Below are 16,571 nucleotides of genomic sequence, written 5' to 3' on the forward strand. Positions count from 1 at the left end.
TTTATGCTCAACATTGTGTTCCTGAAAAGCATTCATATGATACCTGGAGCTATAATTTATTTTTTCTCAATTATATAGTAAATGGTAGGGACATATCAAAAATTTAATTTTTTTTTCTTTTTAAGACAGGGTCTCACTCTGGCACCCAGGCTGGAGTGCAGTGGTGCAATCATGGCTCACTGTAGCCTCAAATTCCTGGGCTTACATGATCCCCCCACCTAAGCCTTCCACATATCTGGGACTGTAGGCTCACACCACCACAACTGGCTAATTAAAAAAAAAATTTTTTTTTTAAGAGATGAGGTCTCGGCCGGGCGCGGTGGCTCAAGCCTGTAATCCCAGCACTTTGGGAGGCCGAGGCGGGTGGATCACAAGGTCAAGAGATCAAGACCATCCTGGTCAACATGGTGAAACCCCGTCTCTACTAATACAAAAAAATTAGCTGGGCACGGTGGCGTGTGCCTGTAATCCCAGCTACTCAGGAGGCTGAGGCAAGAGAATTGCCTGAACCCAGGAGGCGGAGGTTGCGGTGAGCCGAGATCGCGCCATTGCACTCCAGCCTGGGTATCAAGAGCGAAACTCCGTCTCAAAAAAAAAAAAAAAAAAAAAAGAGATGAGGTCTCATTATGTTGCCCAGGCTGGTCTTGAATTCCAGGGCACAAGCGATTCTCCTGCCTCAGCCCCAACAAAGTGCTGGGATTATAGACCTGAGCCACTGTGCCTGACTGTGTGAAGATTTTTAATTATCAAATAGATTTCTTTCATGGTAATTCTAAATTTATGTATTTCTTCCTAAGTTTTGTTAGTTTATATTTTTCTATGTAATTGTTCATTTGCTATAAATTTAATGTTTTGGCATTATATTTCTTATATTCTTTTTTTTAGTTTCTGGCCTGTCTTCAGTCTTAGTAGTATTTATGCATTTTCTATTTTTTTCTAGTTTATTCTTACCAGATGTGTGTCAGTTTGGGAACAAAATTTGACTTTAATTCTTTTCACTTTGTTTTTATTTAACCCACAGTATTCACAATTACACATTTTTTACTCTGCTAGATAGTAATTCCTCAACTATAGCCATTATCTTTCCACTTCCCAATTTATGTTCTTCCTAACCTGTATTGTACTTAACATAATATTTTCATGGAATTCACCTTGCTTTTTTTTTATTTTCTTAAATAAGTTTTTTTGGTTTGCTTGCTTGTTTGTTTGTTTGTTTGTTTTGAGACAGAGTTTTGCTCTTTTTACCCAGACTGGAGTGCAATGGCACGATCTCGGCTCACCGCAACCTCCGCCTCCTGGGTTCAGGCAATTCTTCTGCCTCAGCCTCCTGAGTAGCTGAGATTACAGGCACGCACCACCATGCCCAGCTAATTTTTTGTATTTTTAGTAGAGACGGGGTTTCACCATGTTGACGAGGATGGTCTCGATCTCTTGACCTCGTGATCCACCCGCCTCGGCCTCCCAAAGTGCTGGGATTACAGGCTTGAGCCACCGCGCCAGGCCCTGTTTGTTTGTTTTGAGACAGTCTCGCTCTGTCACCCAGGCTGGAGTGCAGTGGTATGATCTTGGTTCACTGCAACCTCCACCTCCCAGGTTGAAGCGATTCTCCTGCCTCAGCCTCCCAAGTAGCTGGGACTACAGGCGCGTGCCACCATGCCCAGCTAATTTTTGTATTTTTAGTAGAGACAAGGTTTCACCATATTGGTCAGGCTGGTCTTGAACTCCTAACCTCGTGATCTGCCCACCTTGGCCTCCCAAAGTGCTGGGATTACAGGTGTAAGCCACCGTGCCCAGCCCTTTTTTTTTTTTTGCTTTTGAGACAGAGATTCGTTCTTGTTGCCTAGTCTGGAATGCAGTGGCATGATCTCAGCTCACCACAACCTCCGCTTCCCCAGTTCAAGTGATTGTCTTCTCAGCCTCCCGAGTAGCTGGGACTACATAGACTTGTGCCGCCATGCCTCGATAATTTTTTAAATTTTTTTTTTTTTTTTTTAAGATGGGGTTTCACCATGATGGCCAGGCTGGTCTTGAACTCCTGACCTCAGGTGATCCACCCAGCTTGACCTCCCAAAGTGCTAGGATTACAGGCGTGAGCTACCGCGCCCGGCCAATTTTTTTTATTTTTAGTAGAGATGGGGTTTCACCATATTGGTCAGACTGATCTGTGATCCACCCAACTCAGACTGCTAAAGTGCATGGATTACAGGCATGAGCCACCACACCGGGCCCTTTTTGTTTATTTTTAAATACAGAGTTTCACTTTCGTTACCCAGGCTGGAGTCCAATGGCACTATCTTGGCTTACCATAACCTCTGCCTCCTAAGATCAAGTGATTCTCCTGCCTCAGCCTCCCGAGTAGCTGGGATTATAGGCATGTGCCACCATGCCCAGCTAATTTTCATTTTTAGTAGAGGCAGGGTTTCTCCATGTTGGTCAGGCTGGTCTCAAACTGCTGACCTCTAGTGATCTGCCTGCCGCGGCCTCCCAAAATGCTGGAATTACAGGCGTGAGCCACCGCACTTGGCTGTTCTTTTTTTTTTTTTTTTTTTTTTTTTTTTTTCAATTTTTTTACTTTTGTAGAGAGAGGCTCTTCCTCTGTTAACCTGGGCTGGTTTTGATCTCCTGGCTTTAAGCAAGCCTCCTGCCTCGGCCTCTCACAGTGCTGGAATTACAGGCATAAGCCACCGGTCTCAGAGCAATAATTAACATTTATAATGAAGGAAAAAAGGCATATTGGGAGAACTGAAAGGATAGCTAAGTGGCTAGAGCTTAGAGAGGAAGTGGAAACACTGATAGATGAGGCTGGGAAGGTATGCAGGGGCCAGCTGTATAGCGTATATAGTGAAGATGAAATTCCATAAATAATCATTAGTGAATATTTAACAAGAATAGCTGAGCATTTACCCTGAGCTCAGTTTTCAAGTGCCTTACAGATAGGGACTCATCAAGTCCTCACAACTACGCTTTGATTAGACATTGTTTTCCTATTTTACAGATGATAGTAATGAGCATCTGAGATCTAAGGCTAAATGATTTGTTAAGATCATACAGCTGGAGTAAATGACAGGCAGGATTCAGACTCATGTCTGTCTGAATCAAGTGACCACACACGCAGAATTAACGCAGTCCATATTCTAGTACTGTAACTGTGAGGCCCAGACTTGGTAGGGAGTAGGTGAAGAGGGTGGTTATTAAGAAAGGGGCAGCTTTGGTGTCAGGGAATGTCGCTTGGTAGCTGTTCCAGTAGTCCACATGAGGTATAGAGGGCCTGAAGTAAATCAGCCAGCCTGGAGAAGGAGGTTGCATATCGATGTGTTGCACAAGAGGCATAAATGGAACTTGGCCACTGATTCTTTTTCTGTCCCTAACTTTGCCTATCACAGTGACCTGTGTAAGATACGGTGTTTTGGTTTTAACTGGAAAGGGCCATGTATACCTCTTGAATTCAGATTGATGTGTAGAAGAAAAACTGCGGGCTTTGAATCCAAAAGACCTGGATTTAAATCCCTAATCTGTTGCTAATAGCTATGTGCCTTTGGGCTAGTCCCTAAGCTTCAGTTTCTTTGTAAATGGATGTGGTAAAGAGTGTTTGTAAGGACTGGACATAATAGGAAGTGCCTGCACCGTTCCCTATGTCTGTCCTTATGCTCTTACCACACTGCCTTGATCATTGTCACTTTAGAGTAAATCTTGAAATCAGGTAATGTTAGTTCTCCAACTCTTATATCAACAGTTATTCTTTTACAAGATTGCTGCTGCTGCTCTTGCTATACCATGCTATTACAGTTATTACTATTGCTATTATTAACATTATTAATAAGAAACCCATAAAGATGGATCAACATGACCAAAACTGTTTTGTTTTGTTTTCCTATAAAACTCACTCTCTCTTCTGTGTTATCTGCCTTGTGTAGTTACCATTCGCCCAGGTGGCTGAGCCACAGACCTGGGAGTTGAGTTCAGCCGTTCTTTCCTCCTTACCTAGCCTCTATCCTTGCAGGACTTGTCTGTTACCTCTTTTCATGTGCTGCCCTTTATGCAGAATCATTGTTCCTCTCCCACCCCCTTTCAGCCGGACTTGCCCATTCATGAGGCCTGATCTGATTCTCCCAGTTAATCCCTCCTGCCTCTGATATCTCATAGCACCTTGTGTGTCCCTCTGTTGAAGCACAATTGTATTGTTTTGTAATTAGTTGTGTGTCTGTCTCCACCACCAGCCTCCATGCTGGAATTATGTCTGATTGTATCCTCAGAAAACAGCAGATAGAGTTGAGGCTTGATAAAAGTTTATTGAATTGTGGGGAATCTAGTCTTCAGACTTCCCCTCCTCTATCTCTGTTGTCTACCTGTGAGAATTCAGAATGGCAAATACTTCTTCCCCAAACCCTACTCCCTGATTGCTGCATCTTATTCTGAGGAGAGATTGGCCAAGTTACAACTGAACACGAAAGTTTATGGTTTGAGATGAAGCAACAGAAGCGTAAGATGAGGGAATTTGAGGTGGCAGAGTATATGTGAAGAGGTACAAGTCTTCGCAATGAGATTTTGTTGACATACAACCTTTTCTCGGGAAGAATGGGCATCCTCAGTAGGGATGTAAGAACTCGTATATTCAAAGCTTCCCGGACCCTCTGCTTTGACATTGAGCAGTGATTTGGTTCAGCTCTCTGTCCGCACCCAAATCTCATCTCAAATTGTAATCCCCACACGTCAAGGGAGGGACCTGGTGGGAGATGATCAGATCATGGAGGCAGATTTCTCCCTTGCTGTTCTCGTGATAGTGAGTTCTCATTCGAGCTGATGGTTTTACAGTATGGCACTTCCCCCATCACTCGCTCTGTCCTGCCACTGTGTAAGACGTACCTTGCTTCCCCTTCTCCTTCTGCCATGCTTGTAAGTTTCCTGATGCCTCCCAGCCGTGTGGAACTGTGAGTCAATAAACCTCTTTCCTTTATAAATTATCCAGTCTCAAGTATTCTTTACAGCAGTGTGAGAATGACTAATACAAGCAGCAGTTGAAGATTATTAGTAGTAAAAGGAACCAAGTTAGTCCCAACCTGCCACTGCCACCACTACCATCATTGTTAAAGAGATAGACTGAAATAAAATGGGCAGCTGTTGGTCTGGGGCCAGGGTATGAGAGATACGTCAGCTCTGCTGTGACCCGTGCTGTGAGCCAGGTGAATCTCATTATTTCAGAAGTTCTCTCTTCAGCCTTAAAGCAGCTGCATCAGCACTGTTACTGCTTTATCCAGCCCCTCAGCTTTCAGGAGCACTGTTCCATAGGTCAGTGCAGGGCAGGCTAGGAGCTTCATTCGTTCTGCTGCCTCTACCAGGTAGAGGTAACAAATGCCTTTGTTCCAGACTGTGAGTTGTTTAAATTGGGAAGAGTGTTTGCTTCTTGCTGCACTAGGGCTGAGCTAGATGCCTGAGTTTTGCTAGGTTCTAATCTTGCATTTTCTGTGTCCCATTTTCAAGAAAGATCTCTTATCTGCATGTTCTTCTAGGATACAGTTGAGGGCAGAATTGCAGGAAAATGTGATGGCCCAAGAGAAAGCAGGAAAGAAGGAAGAGAGGGCTTTTAGTATAAAGTAATATCTGCTTTCACCTGCAGGTCTATAAAGTGATCTCTGCTTTCACCTGCAGGTAACTGCTGAAACTCAAGAGAAAGAAGACATTATTACACATTTGCAAGAGAAGGTTGCATCCTTGGAGAAAAGACTAGAACAGAACTTATCAGGAGAAGAGCACATTCAAGAAATCCTGAAAGAGGTAACTTCTGTTCTCTTTGTTCTGGGTGCTGTTGGAAAGGCAGGGTTGATTCTGGCGATTTCACAAATCCTAGAGTTTCAGAGCTGTAGGGCCAGCAAACAGCATGGTAACAAGAGAACTGTCTCCAACTTTGGCTTGTCCTGCTTACATCAGAAACAGCCTCATGTCCCCTGTGGATGGCATGCTTTTCTCAGGGAAAGAGAGAGCTGTATTCAGAGATACATACAAACAGATAGCATCTCATCACCAGTACACTACACCTAGTGATTTCCATCACTTGGGCTGCCATGTCTTTCTGCACTGCCCTCTTCCCACCATTTTGTACTCTGCACTGGCCAAGGAAAATAGCTACATCTGCTTCTTGGTATGAGCAAGAATTACCTTGGGCAGAACTCTCTCCTTCCCGAGGGAAGCTGTTGTGCAGACTGGCCTTTTGCCCAGTGACGCAAGTGAACTTTCTCATCAGGCAGAGCTAATTGTCTGCACACATTCTGCTCTTCCTTCTCTTTCTGTTCCAATGATTGGCCACGCTGTGACAAAGGTGACAAAGCCAAGGCCCTGGGGCTCCTCCTAGATTAGATCCTCCCTCTCTGTCTTCAGTCAGTTTCAACCAAATATCTCCATCTCCACTGCCACTGGTTGGACTTCAGGGTTTCCAGCAAATCTAGCCTAGTCTATGTTAGAAGTCTCCAGACTGGCCTACCCAATATCAGTCTCTCCTCCTTCACCCTCTGACACAGTCTTCCATGCTCACTGCCAAACTGATCCCCCTAATCAGCATTGCTGACTGTATCCCCATCTTAAACATCTTCTACAGTTCCCTTCAATGGATTACAGTAAGTGTAATGTGGGTTCTAGGGAGTAAATTGATTTCTAGAATCAGACTGCACATGCTTGTATTTTGCCTCTTCTACTTACTAGCTGTGACTTAGAGCAGCAGTCCCCAACCCTTTTGGCACCAGGGACTGGTTTCGTGGAAGACAGTTTTTCCACAGATGGGGTTGGGTGGGGGCGGATGAGGAGGTGGTTTCAGAATGAAACTGTTCCTCCTCTGATCATCGTCATCCTTAGATTCTCATAAGGAGCGTGCAACCTGGATCCGTCACATGGGCAGTTCACAATAGGGTTCACACTTCCATGAAAATGTAATGCTACCACTGATCTGACAGGAGGTGGAGTCAGGCGGTAATGCTTATTCACTGCTCACCTCCTGCTGTGCGGCCTGGTTCCTAACAGGCCACAGACCTGTACCTGTCTGTGGCCTGAGGGTTAGGAACCCCTGACTTACAGCAAGGGATTGTAATTTAATCTCTTTGTGTTTGTTTCTTCCCCAATGAAATTGGTTTTATTATAATACTAAACTCAGAATTATTGTTAGGGTTAAATAAGTTACAATATGTGAAGTGCTTAGAATGATGACTGGAACATAGTAGGGTCTCAGTATATGTCAGCTATTAACATGATCATAATTCTTATTGTGCCATCATCATTATTATAAAATTTAATGTTCATAGAAATTACTTGGGAAGTTTGTTTAAAGTATATACCTCTAGGCCAGTCGTGGTGGCTCATGCCTATAATCCCAGCACTTTGGGAGGCTGAGGCGGGCAGATCACTTGAGGTCGGGAATTCGAGACCAGCCTGGCCAACATGGCAAAACCCCGCCTCTATTAAAGATACAAAAATTAACTGGGCATTGTGGCAGGTGCAGTAATTCCAGCTACTCAGGAGGCTGAGGCAGGAGAATTGCTTGAACCCGGGAGGCAGAGGTTGCAGTGAGCCGAGATTGCACCACTGCATTCCAGCCTGGGCGACAAGAGTCAAATTCTGTCTCAAAAATAATAAATAAATAAACAAACAAATAAAGTATGTATCTTTGGCCCTACCCTCAGAAATTCTGATTTCCTTAGGCTTGGAGTAAGGCCTCAAATCTATACAACTAGCTGAGATTAACAAATATCTTGGTAACAACTGTCTCAGCTAAGTCTAATGCCAGGGTTTAGAACTTCTACATGTTTTCTTTGTTTTTAAAGACAGAGTCTTGCTCTGTTACCCAGGCTAGAGTGCAGTGGTGCGATCTCAGCTTACTGCAACCTCTGCTTCCTGGGTTCAAGCAATTCTTCTGCCTCAGCCCCCCAGTAGCTGAGATTACAGGTACCTACCACCAAGTCCAGTGGTAAAACCACCAAGACCAGCCAGGCTGGTCTCGAACTCCTGACCTCAGGTGATCTGCCAGCCTTGGCCTCCCAAAGTGCTGGGATTACAGGTGTGAGCCACCACACCTGGGCTAGAACTTCTATAGAATCAAGTTCTAACTCATTTTTGCAGCGTTCAAAAGCCTCTCATGATCTAGCCCTTTTGCCTATCTTTCTAGTCTTGTTTGTTGACCTAAACCCATCATCATTTTGGCTTCTGAGGAGTTGTAGTTCCCTCAACGTAGCAGGTTGTTCACATCGCCATTGGTCATCCCCATGCCTGTGAGGCTCCCTCAGTCCTAGCCACCTTTTGAGTTTGGAAGCCGCCCACCTGCCCTATGGCAGAGAGTATCTCCTACCCTGTGCTTCCTCTTTGTGGACACTTACTGTGCTCTATTGTGTAATTTTTTTATTAGTATTTTGTTCCAGCTTCAAGGTCAAAGGACTATTTAAAATTTATCTGTGTGTACTTTATGACATGTGAATTATATCTCCATTAGCTGAGTTTTTAAAAATGTATTAGTGTCTCTTGTGCCTAGCACAAATCATAGTATGTTGTAGATAATCTGTAAATATTTATTCATTTGAGGAATGACAGTCTTCATTTACTCTTCTTTCAACTTACAGAAAACACTTGCTGAGCAGAATTTGGAGGATACCAGACAGCAGCTCTTGGCAGCCAGAAGCAGCCAGGCCAAGGCCATTAATGCCCTGGAGACTCGGGTACTGATCTTACTCCTGGTATTTCTTACATTTGGGCAGTAACCTGGCTGAATGGCAACATGGTGTGACTGAGAATCTTCTTGGTCAGAGTTTTTTCATTGGAAGGGATTATTTTTGGATCTTACCTATACAGGGATGAGTTAGTCATTTTCTTCATTCTTGACACATTACCATGATTGAGTTCTATGTTTATTTCTAATCTTTTATTCCCGTTGGCCTTCCTCTTATAGGAAACCATTCCAGTGTGGTCATATAGATGCATTTATTGTTGGGTTGCCTTAAAATATGTAGCACCATTTTGTGTGCATGTGTTTTTAATTTTTGTAAATGATACAGCTATGGATGTGTCTCATCTGTTACTTTCAGCTGCCTCAACTCTGTACCCACTTCTTTGTTTGTAGTTGTCTACATGGTAGACTTCCAGATTGCTTCCTTCTTCCTGCCACCTCAGATAACGCATAAAACCTAAAGCAACTAAGTATTATAGAAGAAGATTGTTCCAGCAAGCCTGCACCTGGCTCTCCTTCTCCAGCAGGCATGAGGGTTCCTATATATGCCTCTCTTTTCCAGCATTGACACTTCCAAGCCTTTAAAATTTTTGCCAGTTTAGTGAGTGTGGAGTGGTATTTCATTACTTTAATTTGCATTGGTATGGTTATTAACAAGTTTGGCCTTGTCTTCATGTGCCTGTTAATTCTCTGGGGTCTCCTTTTGGAATTGCCCAATTCATATCCTTTCCTTGTTTTCTTTGGGGGTTTCCGTTTTTTCTTATTTGGTTTGTAGGATTTCATTGTATATTCTTGTTCCTAATGCTTTGTCAGTTTTAGTCTTGAATCAGTCTGTTAACTGTCCATGTATCCTTTGTTGAATAGAAATTTGTAAGTTTGATGTAATCAGATTCATCACTTTTTTCCTGTGGAGTTTGAAGTGCCATTTAAGAAATCTATTCCTGGCCGGGTGCGGTGCCTCACACCTATAATCCCAGCACTTTGGGAGGCTGAGGCGGGTGGATCATGAGGTCAAGAGATCGAGACCATCCTGGTCAACAAGGTGAAACCCCGTCTCTACTAAAAATACAAAAATTAGCTGGGCATGGTGGTGCGCACCTGTAGTCCCAGCTACTTGGGAAGCTGAGGCAGAAGAATTGCTTGAACCCAGGAGACGGAGGTTGCGATGAGCTGAGATCGCGCCATTGCACTCCAGCCTGGGTAACAAGAGCGAAACTCCGTCTCAAAAAAAGAAATCTATTCCTGCTCCTAAGTCAGGGAGATCTACTGTTTTTTGCCTATTAAGTTTATAATTTTATCTTTCATATAATAGATCTCTAATTCATGTACAAACTATCTTTCTGTATGGTCTTAGGTAGGGATCTAAATATGCAGAAATTCTCATATTTCTCAAAATCATTTACTAAACAATCTGTCCTTTCTGAATTGATTTTTCTTGCTAACTTTATTGCATATTGTTTCCGTCTGCACATGGGTTTCTCTCTGCATTCTCTATCCATTGGTCTGATTGTCTGCTCTTGTGTAAATACTACAATGTTTTTATTACTGTAGTATATCTCAACTGTCAATAAGAGAAATTCTTTTTTTAATTTTCCTTTATTTTATTTTTTTGTTTTGTTTTGCTTTTTACACCAACCTGCTTCCATACTAAAATTCTAATTTTTTTTGAAGGTTGATTTTAACTACTTGTGGGCCTTTTAAGTTTTTAAGTTTTTGAGTTTCTAAAAAAATTCAACTTGAATTTTTATTGGGATTGCATTAAATGTACAGGCTAATTGGGAAGAATTGTCCATTTTATAAGATTAATTATATTAATCATTCCTTCCAATAATGTAAATATTCAGATTATTTTGTGTGTTTTATTAAAATTTTACATTTTTCTCAATAGATGTCTTATTTTCTTGGCTAAGTTGTTAATTCCTAGAAACTTTAGAGTTTGTGTTGATACTGTGATGGTATCTTTTTTTTTTCTTAATTGTACTTCAGGTTCTGGGGTACATGTGCATATCTTGCAGGGTTGTTGCATAGGTACATACATGGCAAGGGGTATCTTATTTTTAATCTCTTTTTTTTTTTTTGAGATGGACTCCTGCTCTGTTGCCCAGATTGGAGTGCAGTGGCACTGTCTCAGCTCATTGCAGCCTCTGCCTCCTGGGTTCCTGTGATTCTCCTGCCTCAGCCTCCCAAGTAGCTGGGATTACAGGCATATGCCACCACCCCTCAGCTAATTTTTGTATATTTAGTAGAGATGGGATTTCACCATGTTGGTGAGGCTAGTCTGTAACTCCTGACCTCAGGTGATCCACCTGCCTCAGCCTCCCAAAGTGCTAGGATTACAGGTATGAGTTACCACACCTGGCCCTTATTTTTTTTTTAATTTTTGTTTTTTGGAGACATAGTCTACTTCTATCCTCCAGGCTAAAGTGCAGTGGTCCAATCTCAGCTCACTGCAACCTCCGCCTCCCAGGTTCAAGCAATTCTCCTGTCTAAGCCTCCTGAGTAGCTGGGATTACAGACACGTGCCACCATGCCCAGCTAATTTTTATATTTTAGTGGAGACGAGGTTTCACCATGTTGGCCAGGCTGGTCTCAAACTCCTGACCTCAGGTGATCTGCTCATCTCAGCCTCCTAAAGTGCTGGGATTACAGGTGTGAGTCACCATGCCCTACTCTTATTTTTAATCATATTTTTAATTTGTTATTTCTGGTTATTCTGGAGAAATGCCCCCCTTTTTTTAGTTGGTCTTGGATATCACACCCCTGCTGAACTTTTTTACTTTACTATTGTGTGATTTTTTCCCCCTAGGTAGATAATCATATTGTCCATGAAAAATGACAACATTATCTTATTTCTTGTAATCTTACCACCTCTTACTCCATTTTCTGTTCATATAGCATTGAAGGGCCTCCAAACTAAGTGAAGCAATAGTAGGGTAGTGGGAATCTTTGTTTTGTTCCCAGTCTTAAAGGAAATGTGCCTGAAGTTTTGTTACTTGGTATAAAATTTGCAGGGTTTTGGTATGTATATATGTATGTATTTATTTATTTGAGACAGAGTGTTACTCTGTTATCCAGGCTGGAGTGTAGTGGCATGATCTTGGCTCACTGCAACCTCCGTCTCCCTGGTTCAAGCGATTCTCCCGCCTCACCCTCAGAAGTAGCTGGGTTAACAGGTGCCTGCCTCCACGCCTGCCTAATTTTTATATTTTTAGTAGAGATAGGGTTTTACTATGTTGGCCAGGTGGGTCTTGAACTCCTGACCTCAAGTGATCCACCCACCTCAGCCTCCCAAAGTACTGGGATTAGAGGCTTGAGCCACGGCCCCATTTATTTAATATATATTTTCTCACCCACCTCATTATCTTAGAGGTTTTTAGAATTTAATCTTTACTGTTTTTTGTTTTGTTTTGGTTTTGGTTTTGGTGTTTTTTTTTTTTAATAGGGTCTTACTCTGTCACCCAGGCCAGAGTGCAGTGGTGCGATCATGGCTCACTGTAGCCTTGACCTCCTGTGCTCAAGCAATTCTCCCACCTCAGTCTCCCAAGTAGCTGGAACTACAGGCATGTGCCACCATGCCTGGCTAATTTTTGTATTTTTTTGTAGAGATGGGGTTTGGCCATGTTGTCCAGGCTAGTCTTGAACTCTTGAGCTCAAGGTATCTGCCCATCTTGGCCTTCCAAAGTGCTGGAATTATGGTCTTGAGCCACCGCACCCGGACTGCTTTTGTTTTTCTTTTTTGAGATGGAGTCTTGCTCTGTCGACTGGAGTGGAGTGACATGATCTCAGCTCACTGCAACCTTCGCCTCCCGGGTTCAAGTGATTTTCCTGTCCCAGCCTCCCGAGTAGCTGGGACTACAGGTGCACACCACCACATTTGGCTAATTTTTGTAGTTTTACTAGAGATGGGGTTTCCTGGCATTGGCCAGGCTGGTCTTGAACTCCTGACCTCAGATGATCCGCCTGCCTTGGCTTCTCACAGTGCTGGGATTACAGGCGTGAGCCACTGCACCTAACCTGTTTTCTTTTGTTTTTTTTTTTTTTAAATCAGATATTTTTAGAAGTCTGTCATGTGCTCTACTTGCACTAATTGAAAAAAATCACTGCCAGGCATGGCGGCTCACATCTGTAATTCCAGCACTTTGGGAGGTCAAGGTGGGTGGATTGCTTGAGCTCAGGCGTTCCAAACCAGTTTGGGCAACACAATAAGAACCTGTCTCTAGAAAAAATAGAAAAATTAACTGGGCGTGGTGGCATGTACCTGTGGTCCCAACTACTAAGGAGGAGGAAGTGGAAGGATCACTTAAGCCTAGGCAGTCAAGGCTGTGGTGAGCCATGGTCATGCCACTGTACTCAAGCCTGGGCAACAGAGTGAGACCTTGTTTCAAAAATACATACATATGAATTATTTTTCCTTTCATCTATTAGTGTGAATTACATTAATATATTTGCTGATGTTGAACCATTGTTGCATTGCATTTCTGGGATAACTACCTCTTGATGTGTTATTTTTGTAATAAGTGTTTGAATTTGGTTAGTTAATATTTTATTTAGAGTTTTTGCATCTATATTTAAAATTGAATGGGCTTGAAATTATCCGGTTGTAGAATCATGCTACACTAGCCTTGTTAAAACAGCTGGGTAGCTTTTGTATTTTCTGAAACAATTTATATTAAGATACAATTTATTTAAAATTAATGCATATATAAACTTGGCAACGTTTACCTGTAAAACCATTTGGACCTGGGTTTTTGAAGGGAGGGACAACTTTGATTATAATTTCAGTCTTCATTGCTTATTAGACTAACCTTTTTCTTTTTGAGCCAATTTGACATCTTTTCTTTTTTCTAGACTTAACCATTTCATCTTGATTTTCCAATTTATTATCATGTAATACTCTTAAGATGTATTATCATAGAATAATATATTTTCCTGTGTACATATAATAGTGTTTTCTTTTTAAATCTCTGTTGTGTTCCCTTTTTCTGTATTTTGTTAATTTGTAAATTCTTTTTTTCTTGATCAGTCTTGCCAGAGCTGTTTCAGGATGGTGGAAACTGTGATTCTTGGGCTAAATGTTGCTGGAACACATGCCTACTCATTTACATATTGTTTATAACTGTTTTCTTGGTACCATGGCCGAGTGACAAAAACCATGGCATTTATTGGCTTTTTACATTAAGAGTTTGCCAACACCTGAACTATTTTATTAATCGTTTTAAAGAACTGCCTTTGGTTTCATCTGCTCAAATTTTTATTCTCTTTTTAAATTTCTGTCTTTTATTATTATTTTTCTTCCTATTTATTTAGGTTTGCTTCATTCTTTTTTTTTTTTTTTTGTCTTTGAAACAGAGTTTCACTCTGTCGCCCAGACTGGAATGCAATGGCGTGACCTCGGCTCATTGCAACCTCTGCATCCTGGGTTCAAGCGATTCTCCTGCCTCAGCCTCCTGAGTAGCCAGGACTACAGACACACGCCAGCATGTCTGGTTAAATTTTTTTTTTAAGTAGAGATGGGGTTTTACCATATGGACCAGGCTGGTCTTGAACTCCTGACTTCATGGTTCACCTGCCTTGGCCTCCCAGAGTGCTGGGATTACAGGCGTCAGCCACTGCGGTTAGCTGCTCCATTATTTTTGTGTTTTTTTTTTTTTTTTTTTTTTTTTTTTTTTTTTGTGACAGAGTCTTGCTCTGATGCCCAATCTGGAGCGAAGTGTCCCAATCTCAGCTTAGTACAACCTCGGCCTCCTGGGCTCAAGCGATTCTCCTGCCTCAGCCTCCCGAAGAGCTGGGATTACAGGTGTGCCCCACCATGCCTGGCTCATTTTATTGTATTTTTAGTAGAGACAGGGTTTCACCGTGTTGACCAGGCTGCTCTCAGACTCCTGACCTCAAGTGATCTGCCCACCTCAGCCTCCCAAAGTGCTAGGATTACAGGTGTGAGCCATCATGCCAGCTAGTTTTTTTTATTTCTTGAATTGAATGTTTATCTCATTTTTTAAATCTTTCTTATTTCCTGATAAATACATTTTAAACTATATTTCTCTAAAAAGACTGTTTTGTTTTATTGTAATTTCAGTTCTATTTCTGAATATCCTTTATGATCAATTCAGTGTACACTGTTGTACAAATATCACCACTATCCATCTCCAAAACTTTTTCATCTTCCCAAACAGAAACTTATTAAACAGTAACTCCCCAGTTCCTCCTACCCCTAGTCTGGGAACCACCATTCTATTTTCTGTCTCTTTGAGTTTGAATACTCTAGATACCTCATATCGGTGGAATCATACAATATTTGTCCTTTTATGTCTGGCTTATTTGACTTAATATAATGTCTTCAGTGTTTGTCTATGTTGAAGCATGTGCCAGAATTTCATTCCTTTTTAAGACTGAATAATATTCCATTATATGTATAGACCACATTTTGTTTCTCCATTCATTCATTGATGAACAGTTGAGTTCCACTTGTCTTTTTTATTATTATTATTATTATTATGTCTTTTTTCCCCCTTTTTGTAGAGAACTGGGTCTCCCTATGTTGAGGTCTTCAATTCTTGGGCTCAAGCTATGCATTTGTTTCTCTAAGTGCTGGGCTTGCAGACATGAGCTACCACTCCTGTAAGCCCAGCACTTAGGGAGGCAAAGCATAGCTTTCTCTTTTTTTGAGACAGAGTCTCGCTCTATCGCCTAGGCTGGAGTGTAGTGGTACCATCTTGGCTCACTGCAGCCCCCACTCCACAGGTTCAAGCAATTTTTGTACTTAACCCTCCCAAGTAGCTGGGACTACACATGTGCACCACCACGCCTTGTATTTTTAGTAGAGGCAGGGTTTTGCCATGTTGGCCCATCTGATCTTGAACTCCTGGCCTCAAGTGATCCGCCTGTCTTGGCCCTCCAGAGTGCTGGGTTTACAGGCATGAGCTACTGCACTCAGCCCACACCCAGCTTTTGTTGGACATTTGAGTTGTTTCTGTCTTTTGGCTGTTGTGAATAATGCTACCATGAAGTTCCTTTACCAGGTTTTTTTGTGGACTTAATGTTTTCATTTCTCTTAAGTATATACCTAGGAATAAAATAAAATTGCAGGGTCATATGGTAACTTTTTGTTTAATCTCTTGAGGATCTGAATCTGTCTTGAGCTTGACTTCTAAATTAAGACTCAGATATTTTCTGATCTCAGGAGTATAAAACTATGTCTTGGTCTTAGCACTACCACCAATAAAATTTGCAGTCATGAGCTAGTAATGATCCTGTTCTTCCCTGTGGACTAGTAGCCCCTTTGTCATGGAATCATTTCAGTTAAATCTAACGTGAATGTACGTGAGGAGCCTGGGCCTTAAAAACATTCTCTCCTTGTGTGTCTGCCTCTCTTTCACCGACCTGCATGCAGCCTTCCTTGTGCTTATGTTTAATAATAAAGCTCCCACAAGGCCAGACCTTATTCAGCAATAAGAAGGCTTTATAAGAGAAATTCACAGATACAGCTTGAATCTGGTAAAAATGTCATCTTGGAGAGCCAAGTGCAACTCAGTAGTAGACAGTGAGTCCCTGAGGGCAAGTCTGCATCTGCCCCACTCACTGCACTGGCGTCGTGCCCTGGTGCAGTTCGTGGTATGGAGTCAGCCTTGTTCAGTATTTGTAGAATGAGTAAGTCCTGAATTTGTATTGTGAGCAGTAATCCCACTTGAGGGACTCAGTCCTAAGGAAGTCATTCAAACCATGTAAAAAAATACTTGTGATGTTAATTGCTGCATTATTTTAGATGGAAAAACAGCCTAAGCAGCCAGCACAGTAGGCAAATGGGTCAGTAAATTACAAAATGCTCTTAAGGAAACAATGATCTGAGTCCAAAGATTACATGGAGACAGAAGGA

At 42.0% G+C, this 16,571-nt stretch overlaps 1 protein-coding gene across 3 annotated transcripts in view; it reads left to right on the forward strand.

Annotated features, from left to right (window-relative positions):
* The window catches only part of GOLGA1 (golgin A1), a 64,681-nt gene that overhangs the window by 25,566 nt on the left and 22,544 nt on the right, over window positions 1-16,571 (forward strand). For all 3 annotated transcript variants that reach the window (XM_012458151.3, XM_012458153.3, XM_012458152.3), the window contains exons 11-12: window positions 5,647-5,772; window positions 8,595-8,690. In XM_012458151.3, coding sequence (XP_012313574.2) covers window positions 5,647-5,772; window positions 8,595-8,690 — 222 coding nt within the window. The remainder of the gene's footprint in view (window positions 1-5,646; window positions 5,773-8,594; window positions 8,691-16,571) is intronic.

This window comes from Aotus nancymaae, unplaced genomic scaffold, assembly GCF_030222135.1.
Source record: "Aotus nancymaae isolate 86718 unplaced genomic scaffold, 86718_ANA_hifiasm-v0.15.2.pri h1tg000003l, whole genome shotgun sequence".
Lineage (NCBI taxonomy): Eukaryota > Metazoa > Chordata > Mammalia > Primates > Aotidae > Aotus > Aotus nancymaae.